The sequence below is a fragment of the Arachis stenosperma genome, chromosome 4 (assembly GCF_014773155.1).
Source record: "Arachis stenosperma cultivar V10309 chromosome 4, arast.V10309.gnm1.PFL2, whole genome shotgun sequence".
Taxonomy (NCBI): Eukaryota; Viridiplantae; Streptophyta; class Magnoliopsida; order Fabales; family Fabaceae; genus Arachis; species Arachis stenosperma.
The window spans coordinates 11,045,642-11,070,138 of NC_080380.1; the positions used below are offsets into that span (position 1 = coordinate 11,045,642).

Sequence of the window (24,497 nt, forward strand, 5' to 3'; positions counted from 1 at the left end):
AACCGACCCGGACACGCGTCCTGTACGGCTCACACACGGCTGCAGGATAACGTCCTTGGGGATATGGGCCTGTCCCATGAGGGGCCCACTACTGACATGTATATAAGGGGAAGATTGGCTCTTCCCACGAGGTACGTCACATTCTCTCCCCTATCATTCTGCTCGCCTGCACATTGCTGACTTGAGCGTCGGAGTGTCTTTGCAGGTGGCACCCCCCCTCAACATCTCTCCACGACCAAGTGCTCCAGTGCTCGGCTACTCGACAACTCGCGAGCGGTGCGACCCAAGCCAAGGCGTCCTTCCCCCTACATCTAACCACCCGACCTGTTCGGAACCCGACAACAGAACAATTTCATTTTCCGTATTTCTTCTAAACATAATCTTAAAAATATGTCCTATTGCATATGTTTTTCATCTTCAACCTTTAATCACCGTACTCACCACGAAATCGTTCTCTGTCTTCCTTGCAATGGCTACGACTTACTGAGGATCAAATCTCTTCTCTTTAAAGAGGGATCTGTGTTGCGCCTTGCACACTTTTCATAAGAGATTAACAGCTTCAGCCAATTTCTTCTTACCATTTAATAGATTTTTTTTTTTTTGACAGTGTTACCATTTAATAGATGTTATTGTTGACTATTGAACACTGTGAATTTTAATATTTTATGGTATCTTTGTTGTAGTACTTACATTATTCAATTTACTTTTTAAAAATAAAAAATAAATTTTTAAAATAAAAAATAAATTATTTAAAATTTATTAAATATTATTTATTTACTTCTCTTAATAATTTAGGCACAATATTAAAAACCTGGTAGCATTCACCATTGAACACATTCAAAAGGCGCTAACTATACTTTATTGCCGAAAACCCGAAAATACCCCCGCTTATCCAACGACCAATCCACGTAAACTAAGCACCAATAGAAAACTGACACCTATCCCGTTTGTGCTAACAGATAAGATATAATAACAGAAATACTTTCTTCAAACCGCGCTTTCAATCTTTCATGCTCCTAACACATTCAAAAGTCAAAACCACATTGTGCACGTATAGCTATAGCAGTATCAATGGCTAAACACCACTCTCTCCCTCATATATGCCAATGTTTGAGTCGCTTGCTGACTCTCCGGCTACATGTTCCGGTCATAATTGCCGGTCACCGGAAAAAGACTGGGCGAGAGCTTGTGGAGCAGGTTTTGGCCTTGGCTCAAGGCTTGCTCGACCTAGGTGTCACATCCGGGGATGTAATTGCCATCTCCGCATTCAACAGGTACGAGACATAAGGTCTCATCAATAGATGCAGTTTATGTTAATTTGTTTTGAAATAATGAAATGTAAGTTGCAAGTGCCATTTTTTTTCTAGTTGCATTAGCTATGATGTGGTTCCTTCTTATGTTTGAGCAATAAACCAATGTGGTTGAGGTCGATTCTGAGCTATAAACCTGGTGTGAAAACACTTGTTTGTTTCACACACAGTAACAATTTTAATTAACTTGTGATAATGATTCCTATTAATAACTAAGCTCTGGTCAAATTCTCAATGTTTTATATCTTCAAATATCTGGTCTCGCTCCCTAGTAAAGTAGCCAAATTCTTAGGCAGTTTTAGGCATTATATATACAGCCATCATAGAATCCCCCTGAAAAATTTATGTTGTAACATGAGAGTTAGAAAACTGAGTCAAAACTAGGGATTCTGGAGTAAAATTTAGATGTACTTAGAAGTTCACACTGTCCCTCTTTCTTAAAATAGTGAAATGTGTATTAGCCTGTCGCATTGTTGATAGCTGCTATAAGTCCAAATTTCATGCTCAAGTTCTTCTCCAATTCTATATGTGAGGAGGCTTATTAGAGTCTTATATCACCTACAAATTTTCCTGTCTCGTTATTTTTGTGAATGATAGATGAGCCTTTCTTTTCAGTGATTGGTATCTCGAGTGGTTGTTAGCCATTGCGTTTGTTGGTGGAATAGCCGCACCTCTGAACTATCGCTGGGTGAGTGGGGCCTGATTTCTTAGCTTAGCTTTTTGAATTGGTATGTTTGCTAAGTTAATGAAGCACTTAAGAAGCCATTTTTTCATTCTAACGAGCCATTCTAAGGTACCTTCAATTTTCCTCCTCTTCATTCATTCACATACTTTTGCATACATTCTCAAACTTATCGAAAATTACTTTGCGTTCTTCTAGAACACATTTAATAATTAATACAAATTTTCTTGAAATTGCGTATGTTTCAGCAACTCGTAGTGTATTATTGTAAGTCATAACATTATGTTAAACATTTTTCTTGTCCCTCAGGATTTTGAAGAGGCGAAATTCGCAATGACTGTGGTGAAGCCAGTGATGTTAGTCACTGATGAGAGCAGCCAAACATGGTACTCAAAACTTCTGAAAACGGATGTTCCATCTTTGAGATGGCATGCTTTATTGGATTCCACTTCCTCAGATTTAGCAAAGCAGTGGAATGATATTGCTGGTTAGTCAGATAAAGTATGGTCCATAGAAATCCTTTTTTGGCGTGAATAATATTCTTAACTATTCTTGATGCTATGCAGTGTTGCACTCAGAAATGCTCAAGAAGCATCGCGTAAAGCCTCTACCATTTGATTATTCCTGGGCGCCTGACGGTGCTGTAATGATATGCTTTACTTCAGGTACAAGATTCTCACTCGGTTAATTACTTTCCCTGAGAACACTATTAATTGTTGCTTGTGGTTTGTGTTTTTGTGGAGAATCATGGCTTTGATTTAACAACAATGAAAACTATATGATTGGGAATGATTTATGCAGTTCTTGAACTATTCAATAAACTAAAACTTCAGGAAAACAATAATCCATGTACTATCTCAACATCTGCATAATGAATTTAAATCAGCAGAAGTCTGCCATTCCCAGGATTCTGTTGATTTATTAAAGTAATGAATCAAAACTTATATGAAATGAAATTCTTTGACTAAATGCAATTTAACTTTCAAAGCTTGGTTTATAAGAGGCAACCCTATAGAATGAGCAATAGGAATAAAGCTCAAGTCTTTTTTGAAAGTGTCGTTGAGCTTAATTTTAGTTCTAGGAAAAGAAACATTAAATTACTCTTTACAAGCTAATTACATTTTACATTCTCATAAGAACATTCCTGAAGTTATTTATGTTCTTAACTTTAGGAACAACAGGAAAGCCTAAAGGAGTAACACTAAGCCATGGAGCATTGATCGTACAATCACTAGCAAAGATTGCCATAGTTGGATACAATGAGGATGATGTATGCCATTTCCTGTTACATCCGTTTCTTTTGTCATAGCTTATGGAATTTTATTTTATTTTATTTTATTTTATTTATTTATTTTTCTGTGATAGGTTTATCTGCATACTACTCCATTATGCCATATTGGGGGCTTGTCATCGGCTTTGACCATGCTTATGGTTGGAGGTTGCCATGTCTTGATGCCGAAGTTCGATCCAAAATCAGCTGTTGATGCCATAGAGCGATACGGGGTGACATCTCTGATCACAGTCCCTGCAATAATGGCCAGTCTCATTTCTCTAATTAGGCATGTGCCAGTGTTTTTTTTTTTTTTTTAATGAAAAAACTTGCTTTTTCTGGTTCATTACTTTGCTGTCTCCCGACATTAGGCCAAGAATCAGAACTATGGACTATATTGTTTTAGAAGTATTCTGAGTCATGATTTGGTAATTTGATATTGATAGGCACAAAGAGACATGGAAAGGGGGAGAAACCGTAAAGAAAATACTTAATGGTGGTGGAAGCCTCTCACTTGAGCTCATCAAGGATACTAACTTATTCTTCCATAAAGCTAAGCTTATCTCAGCTTATGGTATGCCTTTCTTATCCCAATAATGGTGTGCTTCAGTTCTTTCTTTCTTAGAAATAGTCTAGGAGTAGTTCAAAAGTCTGATATTCTACTCCTTTTTCTTGTATTTTACAGTGTAATTTTATTGCATTGACAACATCACTAGACAATAGTTTTACATTTTTATTCAATCAGAAATTCATTCAATTTGTTCTCCATTCAAATACCGATGAATATAAAAATAGTTATTTTTGCTGACATAAGAATATATGATTGAATGTTTGCTTAAAATTTTTTTACATTACAAGTGTATAGATAGAACACCATATATAAAAATTAAGAAGTATTTAGAACATATGAAAGGCTAGACCACATTAAATTTCTCTCTGTCCTTATACCTTTTCGTAACACTGAAATTTGCTGGGTTTTTTCCCCTTAGTGTTTGTAATCTGTTTCATTTACAAAAAGGGATGACAGAGACATGTTCTTCAATGACATTCATGAACCTTTATGATCCAATGCATGAAACCACCATTAGCCAGAACCTTCAAATAGTTGGTGAGGCAGCATCATCAAATTCCATTCACCAGCCTCAAGGTATATGTGTTGGCAAAGCTGCACCTCATGTAGAACTTAAAATATGCGAAGATGATGGCACTAGTCACATAGGGAGAATTTTAACTAGAGGACCACACACAATGCTCAGGTATTGGGATCAAACTCTCACGAGTTCATCAAATGGCAGGAGTGAAGCATGGTTTGATACAGGTGACATTGGATCAATTGATAATCATGGTAATTTGTGGCTCCTTGGACGAACAAATGGTCGAATCAAGAGTGGTGGGGAGAACATTTACCCTGAAGAGGTAACAGGAAAGTGTCATCAAACTTGTTTGCCTTATCATAAAATAAATTTAAGCTAGTATGGAAAAGGCAGAAACATAAACCAAATGAAAATGCTACTATTTTTCAGAGTTATATTCTCCAAAAGGGTCATACATTTCTACTTCTAAAATTTTATAATTTTCATTTTCTTTTGTTTTGGAAACTGGAAAGTGTTTGTCTTTACTTGCCTCATGATCCTTACAATGTAACTATTCTTTGTTTGAATCAGGTCGAAGCAATTCTACAAGGACATCCAGGGATTACAAGTGTTGTTGTTGTAGGAATCCCAGATGCCTATCTTACAGAAATGGTAGCAGCATGTATCCAACTAACAGAAAATTGGCAATGGTTAGATCAATCTAATTCAAATCAAGAGTTTTACATATCTAGAAAGAGTCTCCACCAATATTGTATTCAACATAATCTCAGCAGGTATGTGTATGTCTCCTAAATTCCATGTTTGTTAAATTTTTGAGGTGGACTATTCTGGATGTGGGAAAATAACTATCCACTTAAACAAGGAAATACATTCAAAAATCAATATAGCGTTCGGTTTGCTTTTCATTTTGTTTTCGTTTTTAGTGTTTTTTTGTTTCAGAATTTTGTGAAGGAAAAAAGAGAAAATAGTGAATAGTGAAAAGTGAAAATAATTAAATCTTGTTTTCTGTTTTCACTTCACAAAATTCTAAAAACAAAAAAGATTAAAAATGTAAATAGAAGATGAAAACACAAACCGAATGCACATTTCTAGTGGACAATTATTTAAAAATAGAATGAGTATATAAAAATTGTTTAGTAAAGATTTCTTTGAATCTTTTTTCAGGTTTAAGATACCAAAGATGTTTGTACTGTGGGGAAAGCCTTTTCCACTCACTACCACAGGAAAAGTAAGAAGAGACCAAATCCGCAAGGAATTAATGTGTCGGCTACAATCTTTGCATAGTAATCTTTGAATAGCTTAAAGGGCACAATGACTTGTCAACTAACAAAAATGGAATTGGTTGAATCCAAAATGCTGCATCAACAAATTTTGCAAGTGATACCTCAGGCATGTGATATTAACATTGCCAAACACCAAAAAGAGTAATGAAACATTTGAGAAGATCAATCAGTTGGAAAATAAGGGTAAGAAATTTGAATCAACATTCTCTACTGACTGATTTTTCTTTTTCCTTTTTTTAAAGCTAATTGAAACAAATAGGATCAATGCAAAAATGCAATCACTCCAGTTGCTTTAGACAACTCTCCTCCTTTGTTGTTAGACCATGCAAGGTGTAATAACAAATATCGAACAATTTTCAGAGTGTGTTTGGAAAGTTTTTGTTTATGAGAAAAATATTCTAATTCTATTAAAAAAAAAGAATTTAATTCTATTTTTAATTTCAATTCATAATTTGGAATAATACATAATTTTGATAGAATTGAGTTTTTATTGATTTTAATTTTTACTAATTTGTCTTTAACTAAAAAAGGATTGAATACTTTTGTAAGGATATTTTGGATTTTTCAATTTTTAAAACTATAAACATGAGAATGGAATTGAATTTGGTCTGATTTATAAATATAGTAAATGTGAGAATTAGAATTCTCATTAGAATTGAAATTATAAACTTTTGTTTGTTCCAAAACATGAAAAAGAATTTAATTATTTGCTTTCCAAACAAAAATAAAAGACATGTGATGAAAAGCCATATAACTAATGACAGATACTTGATCATTCCCTACTACTGGTGACAGTATAATCTTTGGTTTGAGAGTAAACATGCCACAAGAACCACTTTGACTTTCCCGCATAGTTTATCCACATTCAAGTCATTCCCTACTATGAATATTGCTGGTTAAAATTTCTACATAAGTAAACAAAAACATAAGCAATAACAATAAGTAACTTAGGTCAAGTATATCTCTTTTTTTTTTTAATCATATTTCAGTTGAAGTTACAAACGTCAACTATTATGTTTCAATTAAAGTCATGAGCGTCAAAATATAAAATCAACCACACATTTCGATACTTTAGGATCGTATAAGGTCAAATATCTCACGACATTTTAATCAAACTATATTTGGATCCGTGAGAAGCTAAAGAAATAAAATTATATAATATTATTTTATGAGTTTAATTTTGATGCGTTGCTGGTATAAATAAATTTATACGGTCATTCAATTAAATTCATATTTTTAAAATCAATTAAAAAATTTAAAAATTAATTATTTTTATTGATATGATAATATATAATTAATTATCTGTAAAAAAAACACTTTTACATTCACACTTGAATGAAAATTAAATTCTTGTTTTATATGGTAACAATTGTTTAATATTTTTAAAAATTAAAGTGTTATTTGTTTTGAAATTAATTAGAAGGTACATAAATTTATTTATAATTTTATATTATATGAAAAAAGATACCAAACGATATTATAGAATAATGAAGTTTGCCTTAATCATTTTAATTGTATCGTTATTTTTATTTTTATTTTTATTCTTGTTAGAATGAAATTCTTACTACTTATTTTTTTCAAAAGGCATGATTTTTTGAAATTATAGATATACATAATACATGGCTAAATTTTTATTTGTTCTTTTCGTGTTTATCTTTTTTTTTGTTGACATTATTATAAGTCAATAAAAAAGGCTTAATTGAAATTATAGGTATACATTATATATTATAGGAAGCTGTTCACATGTTCCGTTGTACGGAATATTTTGTTCCTCAATTTTAAACCTTTAAGATATAATTTAAAAAATGTAAACAATTTAGATTTTAAAAAAAAAAAAACTTCTGTGGACAGTATGTAAAAGAAACCCACCTTAGTCATGCAACCAGTCTATTATTTTGCCCTTTGTGAGAATTGGAGTTCCTTGTTTGCCCAAGCTAGTTGGAAGGTAGCTAGATTTGTGTTGGAATTTACTAAAAGTAGCCTATAAGTTAACTTAACTGGTATAAATTAAGTCATCTAGATAGATTTATTTTTTATTTCAGTCTCTCTTTAACATTTGTTTTTATTTAGTTTATTACTTTATTATGTATTTTTATGTTGTTATTATTTTTAATAGGTGTAAATTAAATTATAAAATTATTTTATTTTACTCATTTTTACTATTTATCTTTTTAATATAAAATTATGGTGTTTGTTATGGTACGATGATAAATTAATACGTACCGATACGTTTAAGATATGGACAAATAACAATAAGACATGTAGAATTTATTTTCCACGTCAGCATTTAATTTTTTCTTTTTTAAATATATAGTATATCACCACTTTTACTAAAACACCCTTTTAATTAAATAAAAAAATATTTATTTATTTAATTTTACAAAAAGACTTAAACATCCTTCCTTTATTTGATTAGACAAAAATACCCTTTTAAATTAATCAAATTTTAGAATTCAATTAATCCTAATTTTATAGTTTCAAATAATTGAAACAACAAAACAAAAACATATTAAAAAAACAAAAAATCAAAATTGTTCTTCATCTATTTTAAACATATTAAAAAATAAAAAAAAACTAAAATTGTTCTTCATCTGGGTTCAAAAACCTTCTCGTCTCTCTGCTCCTCGATCTCTCATCAGTCTCACTGTGCGTCGCACGACGCCATCGTTCTGGATTAAACTATGTCATTTTGGTTCCCGCACGGATGACCTTCCTTCCCCTTACCTTCAATCTTCATTCCAAACCCCTATCTTAACAGCTTCTCCCCAAATCAAAAAAAGAAGTTGAAACAGGAAACCCTAACTTCTCCACCACCGCCGCAAGGACTGCCGCCGTCCGTCGCTCTCAGGCACTACTATCGTCGTCTGGTCGTCCGTGCTTCTTCCTCCTTCAAGAATCGCAGCTTCTTCTTCCTCGAACTCGGTGCGTCAGTTCCTGGTATTCATCTGCTCCATCACGCTCCTACCACCGTCCGTCGGGCGCTCAGTCACCATCGTCTTCGTCTGGTCGTCGCAGATTCTTCCAACCCACCACCGTCTTCTGAGTTGTGCTCGTCGCCTGGCCTCTGTCTCCGTCATGATTCTGCCCCCTCTTCTCAGACTGGTCAGAAGAAAAACCCATCTCCATTCCAATTTCCTTCCTTCGAGTTCAGAGAGCAGAAGCTCAACCAAGAAAAAAAACCTTAAACTTCGATGGTCAATTCACTACTAACTTTTTCTGTGTTTTTTATTTATGCCATGTTCAATGATTATTTGATTACTGAATATTTGAATGTTTTGTGTTTTAATTTTTTATTGAATGATTATTTGACTACTAATGAGCTCTAGTTATGCTGTGTTGTTATTTTTGTGTTTTGTGATATTTTTTTGAATAATCTTCTACTGTGGTGCTGTTTTGTGTGTTGCTGTGTTACTTTTTTATGTGTTTTTTATTTTTTATTGACATGCATCTGAGTGATATCATCACTATAAGATAACTACTTACTCTGTTGATGTGCTTTTGATTTCTGAATGTCATACCACTTGTTATGTTGCATAATTTGATTTAAACGCTTTTGATTCTCTTTGGTTCTTTTCAGAGGCTAAATTTGTGCATTTTTACAGTTTTGAAATACCTTGGACTGTTCTGTTATTTTGTCCTGTCTTGTCTTATTTGTGTAGTGCTAGTGACTTTGCCTTATTATACTAATGAAGAGAAGAATTTACTGCCTTATTATTTTGTTACGGAATTCTACTTTTACTTATTTACTTTCTTCTTTTATAATTTTTTGCTTCTCACTTTCTTTCATAATTCGTTTTTTTTCCTTCTCATATTATAATGTTAGTTTCTTTTTTTTTCCTTTTTAATTTCATACATACTTGCGGCACGGAATAAACATATATAAATACTATTATTTGTAAGTTATATTTCACTTTTTCTTTTCATTTATTTCTTTCAACCATTTAATTTATATATTTACACAAATATGTATGTGTATATAGATATAAAATTGTAATAAAATTGTTGATATTCTCATAACTACTCTTTTGAACTGAAAATGCATAGTTTTTTAATTCTTGATGAATTGAAAAAAAAAAATTAGTTAAGGTTTTTTATACTTGCATTGCATGTGATAATTTCTTTCTTTGACTATAGTATTTAAATATGTCATAAATATGTTACTTTATACATAACTTCATAATCCATAATCAAAACCCTCAATTCACAACTAAGTCAACAAGTTATAACTTAAATGGCATAACTTTTTTATATTTACTTAAGAAATTGCGAGTTTGAATCTTCCTATCTTCAATAATAAAAAAAAATAAAAAATAAAAACAAAACTTCATAATTCATAATCGAAATTTTATATAAGAATAAATATAAAACTCATTCCTATATTTCTCTTTATATTTTTGTTGCTTCTTTTTACTCCATGCATATTTAATTTAAAAAATGATTATTTTTCTTTTATTTAATTTATTATTTTCAATATTCATAATTGTTCAGTTATAAGATTCGTAACAGTTAAATACTTATATTTATATATTAAATGATTTTATTGATTTTTCATCCTATAATAGATTGAAGACTATGAGATAAAAAAAATTAAAAATTAAAGCAAAAATAATGTATAGTTACAAATCTTGGATTTTTTTAAAGTAGAAATGTTGGCTTAGAATTTGTTTCACTTGACTTTATTTATATTCGAAAAAATATGTTTTGTTAGTTTTAAAATTAAAACTCCTCTTTATATAAACAATATTCCTGTATTCAATGATGATTATATTAAGTTGTAAAAAATGTAAGGCTCTTTCTTTACATTTACCACACACACCTATAAAAATTCATAATTTATCACATATAACTTTGTTTGAATATAATCTCTTTATACTCATTTAGAGGTCACAAGTTCAAGTCTCAATTTTATCTTTGATAAAAAAAATTTTACTTAAAAAAACAAAATATTATTTTTATTCCAAAATTATAATAAAATTCAAACATACTCCTAATCAAAGTTATCAAATTCGAACCGAAATTCGGTCATTAGTTTGAATTGGATTATTATTTGAACTAGTCAAATAATTAATCTGGTCAAACTTAGTTAAATACAATAAAATTCAGTCAAATTTATTTAAAATCGGTTAACTGATTCGGTCAAACTTGATCAAGCTCAATTAAACTAAAAAAATATTATTTTTTATACATATTTTTTTTATTAAATTTTTTATGTAAATAAAATTAAATTATATTTATAAGTTTAAAAATAATATTTTATTAACTATAATATATTTTCTATTTCTATGATTGTTATTTTTTTTCTATAAATACTTAAATAGTATAATAAATATAAATTTATAAATACTTGAAGAGTTATAATAAATATAAACTAATTGACGAGTTACTAAAATTTAAAATTAATAATGAATTGAATATAAAATAAAATTACTAAAAAAGATATTTATTATGAAAATAAAAAATTAAATTAAATTTTATATAATTATTTAGTTATGAATGGATTAATCACTTCAACTTGTAATCTATTAGTTGAACCAATAATCTGGTAGCAGTATGACCGAACCAATTTGATTATGATAATTATGCTCTTAACATTTAAATTATCCTAATATTGATACTACAACCCAAGTAGTGGTGCACATGGGTTGGGCTCGACATGGTTCAATTAGATTTGGATCTCTAATATCTCACTGAATTTATTTTAACCCGACCTTAAATTGATCCAAAATAAATCAAATTAAATTGGATTGACTAGATATAAAATTAGAAGGTACAAATTTATAAATTTTATATAATATATTAATACAAATTTAACTTTTAAAATTAAATTTAATAAATGTTACATCATATTTATACCAAAATAAATTATTTTAAAGTTAAAACAATATCATATGATATAAAAAGTGTAATATTCTACCACATAGAATTTTATGTTTAAGTTCATAAATTAAAGGTGATGAGATATTAGGGCCTCTAAAAATAAGATTGCATACATATGCATATATGAAAAGAAATTTAACTAAGATCGTTGAAGAAAAAATTAAACAAAACAATCAAAACTCGCATTGCACACGAATCGTAAGAAAGCGAAACATAAAAAGGAAGTGAACACAGCTTTAGTTGTGTGAGGACTAAACTAGTAGTTAACTCCATATTAAACAAATGACCAAATGTATATACACAGAACGACAGCCTTAAAAAATTTAAAAATGTCATTTTTAGTAATTTAAATTTAATTATGTATTAAAAAAATAAAATTTATTAGTATATTATGGTGAAAAAATTATTGAAATCCATGATGGACATGAATCATATTTAGCGACAATTGTGTTAGTAAATTATGTTTAGTGAATTTTTTGTACAATTTTAAAAATTTATTATTCTGTCATTATTTATGTATTAAAGAATACTATTAAATTTACAAGTAAACAGTGATAAGGATGTAGTGACCCTCAGTTTTAAAAATATAAATATAAATAAGTTATAATTTATTTTATAAAATTAGAATTCTTTATTTTTAGAAAAAATTATTTTTATTATCAATAATTAAACTAATTTTATAATAATTTAAATTTAATCAAATTTATATTATTATTATTATTATTATTATTATTATTATATATACTTACCGTAAGTATTAAATTGCATTATAAGTTTATATATATATCATATTCATTGCATTACTATTATTATTATTATTATTATTATTATTTTATTATTACGTTTATTATTATTATTATTATTACATGACCATCATTACTATCGCTAGTATTATTATTATTATTATTAGCTATAAAGCATAGGAGATAAAAGGTGGTTTAAACTTTGCATCAGGTTACATATATATTGTTATTATCATTATGCATTAGGTTATATATATATATATATATATATATATATATATATATATATATATATATATATATATATATATATATATATGGCATCTATATAATAGAGAAACCAAGGCGGTTTATAGTTTATACATAATAATAATAAAAAAAAAGCTAAGACGGTCATATATATATATACATATATACGTGAATATCGTAAGGGAGAGAGGGAAGAACGTAACGAAGAGAAAAAACATAAACTCTTCCGAACTTCCGGCTTCGATTTCTTGAAATCCGTAACTCCAATCAAAAATCTAATCTGGTAAGAGTATTCGTAACCTCCTCCTCTACACGTTGGTACCATTTTTTATTAGTGGAAGTTGACAGTGACGTAACTCCTCTTTCTTTTGAATTTGGCCAACGGGAGTTTTAGGAGGCATAAACGATTTTGGACATTTTCTTCTTCAATAGCTCAGTCAAAAAGCTTCTCCGGAGTTTTGAATATTTTGATTCTGTACGAAGGTATGGTTTTGGTTTCTCGTAGTTAATATTTAATGTCGCGTGAAAACTTAGGCTAGAAGACCTTAAGATAGGGATGAACTGAGTGAATAATTGATGGTTTGTGTATATGGTATAAAATGTGAGGTTTAGCTGTTGTCAATAATTTGCTGTTGAAGTTGGTCGGTTTGGAAAAAGATTTAATATTGGTATTTGTTTGATTATGAAATAATTTGTTACTGGAAATGATTTGAGTGACTGAGAGGTGTTTGGTTTGATAGTTGGGACCCTTTAAGGGTGGCAGAAATTTGAGTCTTAGAGGAGATAATGCCAAAATTTCTTTAAGAATTGGAGTTTGATTTGAGGTGGTATTTTAAAAAGAAAGAGATTATTATGTGGCTTGTGTATTTGAGACTATTTATTGACCCTCTGTCGCAAGATGTGACCGGGCACTTTAACACCCCGGATTCCCCCATGGGCATGCATATAAATATGAATATTGAATATTATATTTGAGCTTGGAGTATAACTCCATGGAATACTATATTATTGAGCTTGGAGTTTGACTCCATGGAATATTATATTTGAGTTTGGAGTTTAACTCCATGGAATATTATTGAGCTTGGGGATGCGCGCACAGAGGGACTTTCCAATGGTTAACTACCAGGACTTGTCGGGTTGGCTGTATAACCGACAGATGAGACTCATCAGCCATAGGACAGGCATACATCATATGCATTTGTTTGCTTTGTTTGGGTGTGCATTGTTTTAGTTTGCTTAACTGTTAAATTCTGCTTATCTGCTACTTGTTCTACTTGCTGTAAATGCTTCTCTATTTGTGTTTTCCTTGTCTGTAATGTTTGTCTATATAATTGAGAGGCCCCTTGTCTGGCGAAGGAATGACGAGGGTTGTTCCACCAGTGATTCAGAGGATTAGAAGTGACAGAAAGTAGAATGTTGGGTTAAAGTTAGATTCAGAACTAGAATACCTTAGACAATTTACCTAACTTCCGGTTTAGTTGAATTCTTAAGCTGAAATCTGAGAGTCGAAGTTCTAGGAATGCCTCGGACTTTCCCGAGACCTTTTATATTAACTATGCGGGCACCTTTACCATACTGAGAACCTCCGGTTCTCATCCCATACTATGTTGTTGTTTTTCAGATGCAGGTCGAGAGACACCTCGTTGAGCGTTTGGGTATCTTCCTTACGAGCGAAGAACTGTCTTTTGGACTGTCATATTTTGTTTTAGGATATGTATATATGTTTATAGAATCTCCGCATGTATATTTTGTGTTTTGTCCCTCCTAGAGGTCGACTTGGAGATACAGGGGTTTATTTTGTGGTTTGAGTTTTATTTTGGGTTGTATATATACTTAATTATATACTCTGGTCGGCCTTAGCTTCGCAGGTCGAGTCTGGAGCTTGCTATCTGAGTTTTGGAACTCTGATATGTATATATATGTGTTCAGTTATATTTCGATTTTACCTGTCCGTTTTACGAATATCCATGCGAGTGTGTCACGATTTTCTGTTTATCAATCTGTTTAGCTTGTTCTTCAAGGCTCCTAAATATGATTTCACCCAACTATATCTATGTAGATATCATTTTCTTTTAGAGGTCGTAATACCTTGCCACCTCTGCTTTACGACTTAAGCGTAATGCCCTGTGTGGTAGGGTGTTACAAAGGATATAGCGTGATTTGTGTATTTTTGTAAAATAATTACCCTATCATAATTTACGTATTAAAATATAGTATAAAATTTTTAGTAAATCATGGTAGAGTAACAAAATTTAGGAATAAAAATATTATTATCTATATATAAATTATAAAAGAAAAGATATAAATAATGAATTTTGAGTTACGATAATTTGATAATTATAATCTTTTTTAATATTAAAATAGTCAAATATATTTTTTTTGGACACAATAGAATAAAAAAAATCTAATATCATTAGATACTAAATTTAAATCTTCATATAAGTACCAAAGCAATGAACTAACTTTTTTTTTTTGTAAAACTAAAGTTAAAAATATATAGATTGAAATCAATTCAAAGTCCATAAATTAGATTCAGTGAAGCCACTAAAAAAATAAATATCTTTTTTTGTTATTAAATCTATTAGACGTACATTTTTCGTTCGAATTTTGTGTTTTTAGAAAATTAGATGTCGAACAAGTATTTTAAAAGATTTAAATAAAAATATTATCAAAGTTGTATTTTTAAGTTTTTCAAAAACAAATTAAAAGTAAAAGAGTTGATTTTGAAAAAAAATTAGCAAAAAAGTTCAATATTTTTAATTGTAATGTTAATATTTGAAAATTAAATTTTATTTTGATATATATTATTTGCTTATTTTATATAATATTATTTTTACCAAGGTAGCTGCTGAATATGTTTATAATTTTTTACTAAAAAACTGAATGATTTGTTAATAAATATAAAACTAAATATGCTAGGATATGTTGCTAATGGTGTGTATTTTAAGAATGGCATAAAGATTTAATTCTCAATGTAACAAATAGTGGCTCACTGTCACGGTAAATTTTTAGAAGGTTAGATTTAACAGTGTTTGTATAGTATTCTGGAGTGTTTGAGAATACTCTAGATGGTTCTGGAACGTTCTAGAATGTCCTAGAAGTTCCTGGAATACCCTAGAAGGTTCTAGAAGACTCTAGAAGATCATAGAATATTCTAGAAGAGTGTGGATTGATATAAAAGTATGAAGAGTTGTATGGAACAATCTAGAAGTATTTAGAAAGTTATGGTAGGATAGATTTGTAAAGAAGGTTCTGGATGATTAATCTGGACCGTTGATTAGATTTAATCCTAACCATCCATTGAGAAGGTGGATGGCTATAAATAGGGGTGAGAGTTAGAGTTTGTGGGTGTGAATCATTTGTAACCAACACTTGAGTAATAAAGTGTTCTTTCCACCAAAGCTTCCTTTCTCTTGTGTTCTTAGCTTTCTTGCTAAGTATTGAGGGTTAGGCTGACTTGGTCTTAGCTCAAGAGGTTGAGTAAGTCCGAGTGCCGGCACGGTAGCGTTGGAGTGTGTCCAAGGCCGTGACAACTTGGTATCCGAGCAAGGTTCGAGAGGGAGCACAAGTGGTTTGTGGGTATGGCTTCAAATATCACCATGGAGCATGTTGAGTCACAAATGGGAAGGGATACTATTCCTTCTCAATGGGGAGGCAAGAAGGTACGTTCTTCAATTGAGCCTAGAGGTAAGGACTCTAACTTCTTAGAAGAAAGAGTTTCTATGTTAGAAAATGTTCTATCCTCTATGGATGAGCGGTTCCAAAGGATAGAACATGACAAGGAGACCCTCGAGGCTCACGTGTTAGGAGAACTAGATGCTTTCAAAGAAAGCATGCTCCAAATCGAAGAGAAGCTTGAGAATTCCTTGAAGCTATTTGAGGAAGTTCGAGTTTGGTTCGAGGAGGCGAAATCTCGACCAACCATTATAAGGGAGACGACAAAGATTGATCTCCCCAAGCCAAAGGAGTTCAAGGGCGTAAGGGACGCTCGCAAGGTGGAGAACTTCCTATGGCAAATGGAGAGGTACTTCGAAGGCCAAGGGGTGGTCGAAGAAGCAATAAAGGTACGCACTGCAGCTCTCTACCTTTCTGATAATGCTACTTTGTGGTGGAGGAGAAAGTGCGTAGATATGGAGAATGGTACTTGCAACATAACCACATGGGAAGATTTCAAAAGGGAGTTGAAAAGACAATTCTTCCCTGAAAATGTGGTTTATGAAGCAAGAAAGAAGTTGAGGGAGTTGAAGCACAAGAGTACAATTAGTGACTACGTAAAGGAGTTCACTACTCTCACGCTTCAAATCCCCAACTTAGCATCAGATGATGCATTGTTCTTCTTCATTGATGGACTCCAACCTTGGGCAAAGCAAGAACTACAAAGAAGGAATGTTAAGGATGTCGATGAGGCCATCGTGATGGCCGAATCACTCACTGAGTATCATAGGGGAGACTTTAAACCCAAGTCTTCCTCCAAGCCTAGTTCTGCTAAAGGTGGGGGAGACAAGGGGAAGAGTTTCTCAATCAAGAAGGAAGGAAAATACTCTTCAAAGAAAGAGTACGAGGAAAAGAAGAAGGCTTTCGTGCCCAAAGGAGGATGCTTCGTGTGCAAGGGGCCACACCAAATGAAGGACTGTCCCAAGCTAGGGACTCTGGCATCTATCGCCGAGGAACGAGAAGCTCAAACTCAAGTAACTGAGTGTGTTGGATCCATCCAACACATAAATGCTGTGAAGGGCAAAGAGGCAAGCACCGCAGAAAAGAAAGGCTTGATGTATGTCAAAGCCTTTATCAATGAAAAACCTGTCATGGCTATGATCGACACTGGTGCTACACACAACTTCATCACGCCTGATGAAGCAAGGAGGCTCGGGTTGAAGATCACCGAAAAGAATGGTTGGTTCAAACCCGTGAATACCAAGGGTGAACCCCTTAAGGGAGTAGCAAAAGGGGTTGAGATGACTCTTGGTTCTTGGAAGGGCCTTGTGGATTTCTCAGTAGCACCCATGGATGATTTTAAAATAGTCATCGGGCTCGATTTGCAAAGGAAGGCAAATATAATACCTATACCATACTACGACATAGTATGCGTCATGGAGAAAGGGTCTCCATGCATGGTCCCTACAGTCTCTAAAGTTGGAGGACCACCGATACTCTCTGCTATGCAACTCAAGAAAGGGTTCAAGAAGGGAGAGATTACATATTTGGCTCTACTACAAGAGGAGTTAACACTTGAAAGAGAAGACGTTCCTCTCGAAATCAAGGAAGTCCTTGAAGAAAATAAGGATGTGATGCCTTCCGAGTTGCCAAAACAACTACCACCTAGGAGGAAGGTGGACCACAAGATTGAATTGGAGTTAGGAGCAAAGTCGCTCGCCTCAACACCGTATAGAATGACACCGCCAGAACTCGAGGAGTTGAAGAAGCAACTCAAGGATTTGCTAGATGCTGGGTTCATCCGTCCATCGAAGGCACCTTATGGCGCACCAGTCTTATTCCAAAAGAAGCATGATGGTTCATTGAGGCTATGCATCGACTATCGAGCACTTAACAAGGTAACCATCAAGAACAAATACCCCATTCCTTTGATAGCCGATTTGTTTGATCAACTTGGTAGAGCCAAGTGGTTCTCAAAGCTAGATTTGAGGTCAGGATATCACCAAGTGAGAATTGCCGATGGTGATGAGCCTAAGACCACGTGTGTCACGAGGTATGGATCGTATGAGTGGTTGGTGATGCCTTTTGGCTTGACCAACGCTCCTGCGACCTTCTGTACCTTGATGAATGAGATCTTTCGACCTTACCTTGATCGGTTTGTAGTGGTCTACTTGGATGACATTGTTGTCTATAGCAATACTTTGGAGGAACATGTAGAACATTTACGAACCGTGTTCAAGATCTTGCGAGAGAATAACCTATATGTGAAGAAGGAAAAGTGTTCCTTTGCAAGGGACGAAGTCCACTTCTTAGGACACATCATTAAAGGTGGAACTCTCTGCATGGATCAAGGAAAGGTGAAGGCTATCAAAGAGTGGGAGCCGCCAAACAAGATATCTGAATTGAGGTCATTCCTTGGGTTGGCTAATTACTATCGGAGGTTTATCAAGGGATACTCTGCTAAGGCTGCACCATTAACTGATCTTCTCAAGAAGAATCACTCTTGGGAATGGTCAAAGGAGTGTCAAAAGGCATTTGATGAGTTGAAGGCTGGTATCACAGAAGGACTAGTACTAGCACTACCCAACTACTCAAAGGTATTTGAAGTCCACACTGATGCTTCTGACTACGCTATTGGAGGAGTTCTGATGCAAGAAGGACATCCTATTGCCTTTGAGAGTCACAAGTTGAATGATACAAAGAGGCGTTACACTGTCCAAGAGAAGGAGATGACCGCGGTGGTGCATTGTCTGAGAACTTGGCGTCACTACTTGCTTGGTTCACACTTCATCGTCAAGATAGACAATGTGGCTACAAGCTACTTCCAAACTCAAAAGAAGTTAAGCCCCAAACAAGCTAGGTGGCAAGACTTCTTGGCTGAGTTTGATTTTGAATTTGAATACAAGTCAGGCAAGACTAATGTGGTAGCTGATGCGCTGAGTCGCAAGGCTGAGTTGGCGGCCATTTCTATGGCTGAAGGAGATATTGTGCATACCATCAAGGAAGGGTTGCATCACGATCCACTAGCCAAGAAGTTGGTGGAGTTGGCTAGAGAAGGTAAGACCAAAAGATTTTAGTTAGAAAACGACCTTCTCTACACAAAAGGGAGAAGATTATACGTTCCTAAGTGGGAAAATCTGAGAAGGAAGTTGGTAAGAGAATGCCACGATACCAAGTGGGCTGGTCACCAAGGTCAGCGAAGGACCTTGGCACTCATTGAATCTTCTTATTATTGGCCTCAAATGAGAGATGAAGTAGAGAGCTATGTGAAGACTTGTCTTGTGTGCCAACAAGACAAGATTGAAAATAAGACACCAAGTGGGCTGTTGGAACCTCTACCTCCATCAGAGCGACCGTGGGAAAGTGTCTCTCTAGATTTCATCTCTGCCTTACCGAAGTCCGAGGGGTTTGGATCTATTCTTGTGGTAGTTGATCGATTTTCGAAGTATGCTACCTTTATACCCGCTCCTACTGACTGCACTGCAGAGGAGGCAGCACGACTATTCTTCAAGAATGTGGTGAAATATTGGGGATTGCCTAAGAGCATCATTAGTGATCGAGATCCACACTTCACAGGACGACTATGGACAGAGCTGTTCAAACTCCTTGGGTCGGAGCTTCATTTCTCAACAAGCTTCCATCCTCAAACCGATGGGAAGACTGAGAGAGTGAATGCCTTACTCGAGTGTTACTTGAGGCATTTTGTAAGCGCTAATCAGAAGGACTGGACAAAACTCTTCGACATTGCTCAGTTCTCATACAATTTGCAAAGGAGCGAGTCCACAGGGAAGAGCCCGTTCGAGATTGTGACTGGACAACAACCGCTTACACCTCACTCTCTTTCTTCTTCCTACTCAGGGAAGAGCCCTGGAGCTTATCATATGATTAAGTCTTCGGAAGAACAAGCAGATGTCACTCGTTCTTACCTTGACAGAGCTGCAAAGAGGATGAAGAAATGGGCTGATAAGAAGAGGAGGCATGCAAGCTATCAAGTGGGAGACAAGGTAATGATTAAACTTCTTCCCCAAAAATTCAAAGCCTTTCGCAAGGTTTATAAGGGCTTAATTCGCAAATACGAAGGGCCATTTGAGATCATTGGACGTGTTGGGGAGGTTGCTTACAAAGTACAACTCCCTCTCTCTATGAAGATCCACCCGGTCTTCCATGTGAGTATGCTTAAAGTCTTAAACCATATCATGAAGACCAAGATGAACCGAGTAGAGGTGACTCGAGTCGTGCTCCGCCTGTGGTGATTAGATCCTTCGATAAAGAAATCGAAGAGATCTTAGCTAATCGCATTGTGAGACGAAGAGGGGTACCGCCAAGTATTCAATATTTGATCAAGTGGAAAGGGCTCCCGATAACTGAAGCTAGTTGGGAAGCTCGTGAAGATCTGTGGCAATTCCAAGAACACCTAGAGCGCTATCATGAACAGAACGCGACGAGGACGTCTGCGCATTAGGTGGGGGAGAATGTCACGGTAAATTTTTAGAAGGTTAGATTTAACAGTGTTTGTATAGTTTTCTGGAGTGTTTGAGAATACTCTAGATGGTTCTGGAACGTTCTAGAATGTCCTACAAGTTCCTGGAATACCCTAGAAGGTTCTAGAAGACTCTAAAAGATCATAGAATATTCTAGAAGAGTGTGGATTGATATAAAAGTATGAAGAGTTGTATGGAACAATCTAGAAGTATTTAGAAAGTTGTGGTAGGATAGATTTGTAAAGAAGGTTCTGGATGATTAATCTGGATCGTTGATTAGATTTAATCCTAACCATCCATTGAGAAGGTGGATGGCTATAAATAGGGGTGAGAGTTAGAGTTTGTGGGTGTGAATCATTTGTAACCAACACTTGAGTAATAAAGTGTTCTTTCCACCAAAGCTTCCTTTCTCTTGTGTTCTCTTGTGTTCTTAGCTTTCTTACTAAGTATTGAGGGTTAGGCTGACTTGGTCTTAGCTCAAGAGGTTGAGTAAGTCCGAGTGCCGGCACGGTAGCGTTGGAGTGTGTCCAAGACCATGACATCACGCTCCATTGCTAGCCAAGTCAGGAATTTAGAAACTCAACCATTGACAAATGGGTCATTTAGTTTTGTTTCAAAGGATAAAATTGTCTTTAAATTCTTCGCTACAAGACAAATACATAATGAAAACCGGATAATACAAAAGAATATGATGTTCTATGCTAGTATGATGGAACATGTGATAATTTTTCTATATTATATTCTATTCTATTGCAAGACCAGCCATAAATAATTAATGAAATTAATAGCTAATAAGTCCCATTGGTTGGTTTAAGTGATAAATGATTGTTTCTTTTTTAGCCAGATTTTGAGTATGACTTTTCAAGAAGAAGAAAAGTATTTTTAGAAGATTTGAATCCTTTTTAAATTTTAAATTTTATTTTAGAAAATAAAATATAATTTTTTATTATTTATTTTATAGGTGAAATAAAAAAATATAAATAAAAAATTATTTAAAAATAAAAAATAATATTTTATTTTTTAAAATAAAAATTTAAATTCATTTTTAAAGAATTAGTTTCACTAATGTAAATATTCTTAACTAAAAAAAAAATCTCTTTTATAAAGAAAAATACCTGTAATTCACACAAAAGGAATAAACAGTAAAAAAGAAAACACAAACACGGAATTAAAACTTAAAAGCCTGATTCAAGTATGTACAAAAAGAAAAGGGATAAGAAAGGGAAAAAAAGAAAAGAAAAAAGCAGCAGGAGCATCATTGAAGTATTTCACATGATAATGATTTTGTACAAAATATTTCAAAACATCAACCATAACTATGAAATAAAAATACCATTTATCTTAACACATCATAGTATAATTATACGACGAAGTATTTAATATTAAATTAGTTTACTAAACTTATTTTGAAGCATTATATTATTTCAATAGAAAACTGCATGGTTTAGTAGTGTGTAGGGCTGAAAGTGAGTCAAATCAGCTCATGAGCTAGCTCGAATTCGATTCGTTAATAGTTCGATAAGCTAAACTCGTGAGTTAGTGAGCCAAGTTTGAGTTTAAAATTGAGCTCATAAATTAAATGAGCCGAGTTTGAGTTTGGATAAGCTCAGCTCATTAGCTCATGAGCTGACTCGATTATATATAGATAATTATTAATACACATATTCTACATGCATTTAATCTATATTTTTAATATTATATATATACATATGAAATAGTACTATATAACCATATATAAATAATCTTAATTATTTAAAATTAAAAATTATTTTTACATATAATTTTAATGTAGGACATAAATAAAAAATTTATAATTTATTGATAGATAACAATATATAAAATTGATCTTTTTAAATATTTTTTAAAATATATAAATTATAATTTATTGATATAGAATTATAGATTATGTATTTATGTTTCTATTATTTGAGTCAGCTCGTGAACTCGAACCAACTCGTGAGCTTTCGGTGAGTTGAAATTGAACTTAAGAAATAAGCTCGATTGTTAATAAGTCGAGCCGTGAGCTAAGCTCAATTTTTGTGAGCTAAATTTAAACTTGGTCTAGCTCAGCTCAGCTCGGCTCAACTCGACTCACTTCTAACCCTAGTAGTGTGTTACTTAATAATCGGGCTTCCCATGTAATATTATTTATAGTTTTATGCATTTTAGAGCAAAATACCTAGGATTCCATTTCATGAGGACACCTCAAAGGCACGGATATTCGCTGAGCTATTGGATCCATGTATTAGACATATTTTAGACACGATATTCATCGACACTTGTTCGATATGTGTATCAGTTGTGTCTAACCGTGTTTTAATAAAAAGTAAAAAATTATTTTTCGAATACGTTTGGACATACATAAATACCATCACGTATAAACGTGTCCATTCTTATTCTTAATCTATATTTTTAAAATAAATTTAGATATAGTATATATTATTATTTATTAAAACAAAAAATATTTTAAATACTTGATATAATTAAAAATAAAATATTAAAAATAATTATAAAAATTAATTTATATTTTAATATTAATAAAATATCAAAATATCATTACGATTTATTTAAAAAATAATTTATATTTTATATGTATATATATTCTTATATTTTATAAAATTTTAAAATTTGTGCATCGATATATTTCGTATCGATATATTTCGTATCGTGTGGTATTCGGTGCATGTCAACCTTCCGAAAGTTAAGGCATATTCTTTGCTTAACACGTTGATTATGGCCCTTTCAAGTTGCTTTATTAATCTCTCTTTTTCTCTTTTGATTTTTATTTTTTTTAAGTACATGGACAGAAAAGTTGGTAATGAAATAACGACAGTTTTGCTTTTATTTGTTATTTTTCGGTTACTGTTATAAATGTCTTGTGTGCATGTGGTCTTAGTCGGTTCTAATATTTAAGGTAATGTACTAGAATACAAAATGAGACAACTAATGGTTTTGTTTGAATTTGTTTATCTGTTGACTTAGAATATTTTTGTTTTGTACTATATAATTATTAATCATTTTAATTTTCAATACAAAATTAAATTATATTGCAGGTTATATCTTATTTTGAATTTAAAAATGGATCCATATGTAGTCTTTTTCTAGCACCGCTACATCGTAAGTTCACGTTTTAAAGACATCTACTATGATGCAGGGATTAGGACTTTTTTTTTTTATGTTTGACAAACTAATAATTAATTTATTATAGATTTAACTTTATTTAAGAATTGTTGTATAAATAAAACGAATTTTAAACTCTCAATACTTGTTAAATAAATGAACGAGGTAAAAAAATTGTCACTAGATTAATTTAAATTGGTTAAGAAGACAAATTATTAGTTGAGATTAATTTTCATCCATTAATTTTAAGTACTTTATTATTGTTCAATTATGTTTCTTGTTTTGTATGTGGTAAATAATTGAGTGAAATATTTGCATTAACTTGACAAATGAATAATTATTGAATATTCGTTCCTGTTTTTTATATTATTATTATTATTATTATTAGAGTTAATTATCAAAAATATTTTTGAATTATTCAAATGCTGATAAAAATGTATTTAGATTTTATTATTGATAAAAATATCTTTAAATAATTTAAAAATAAGACAAAAATATCTACAGTAAATATTTTTATACATTAAAAATTGAATTTTGATGCAATTTTTTTGCAAACATAATTAAAAAATACGATATTATTATTTTTAAAATTTGGTGATTTTTTGTTAAGTATATATTGTTTTGTAATTTTTTTTAAAATACTATTAGTTGTTAACAAAAAAATTATAAAAAATATATACTTAACATAAAATCACCAAATTTTAAATATAATAATATCATATTTTTATAATTAT

At 32.3% G+C, this 24,497-nt stretch overlaps 2 protein-coding genes across 4 annotated transcripts; both read left to right on the forward strand.

Moving 5' to 3' along the window:
* Positions 1 to 1,007: 1,007 nt before the first annotated feature.
* Positions 1,008 to 6,022, forward strand: LOC130976959 (2-succinylbenzoate--CoA ligase, chloroplastic/peroxisomal). Of its 3 annotated transcripts, none has more exons than XM_057901925.1 (10): positions 1,008 to 1,274; positions 1,926 to 1,998; positions 2,302 to 2,479; positions 2,559 to 2,657; positions 3,165 to 3,262; positions 3,358 to 3,551; positions 3,709 to 3,836; positions 4,281 to 4,678; positions 4,927 to 5,129; positions 5,521 to 6,022. In XM_057901925.1, exons 1-10 carry the CDS (start codon positions 1,072 to 1,074, stop codon positions 5,648 to 5,650), a joined length of 1,704 nt encoding a protein of 567 aa, XP_057757908.1. In that variant the 5' UTR covers positions 1,008 to 1,071; the 3' UTR covers positions 5,651 to 6,022. The 3 variants fall into 3 exon arrangements, with proteins under 3 accessions (XP_057757908.1, XP_057757909.1, XP_057757910.1); XM_057901927.1 differs by having other exon boundaries at positions 1,097 to 1,274; positions 1,926 to 2,103; XM_057901926.1 differs by lacking the exon at positions 1,926 to 1,998.
* A 10,085-nt stretch (positions 6,023 to 16,107) lies between these two features.
* Positions 16,108 to 19,239, forward strand: LOC130974589 (uncharacterized). Its single transcript, XM_057899458.1, has one exon. It carries the CDS (start codon positions 16,108 to 16,110, stop codon positions 19,237 to 19,239), a length of 3,132 nt encoding a protein of 1,043 aa, XP_057755441.1.
* Positions 19,240 to 24,497: the final 5,258 nt, after the last annotated feature.

Excerpts from the sequence above, each read along its gene's own strand:
- LOC130976959 (XM_057901925.1), top strand. The coding sequence starts at position 1,072 with ATGGCTAAACACCACTCTCTCCCTCATATATGCCAATGTTTGAGTCGC. Across the intron at positions 3,552-3,708 it reads AGTCTCATTTCTCTAATTAG|GCACAAAGAGACATGGAAAG; the intron begins GCATGTGCCAGT and ends TGATATTGATAG. Across the intron at positions 5,130-5,520 it reads ATTCAACATAATCTCAGCAG|GTTTAAGATACCAAAGATGT; the intron begins GTATGTGTATGT and ends ATCTTTTTTCAG.
- LOC130974589 (XM_057899458.1), top strand. The coding sequence starts at position 16,108 with ATGGAGCATGTTGAGTCACAAATGGGAAGGGATACTATTCCTTCTCAA.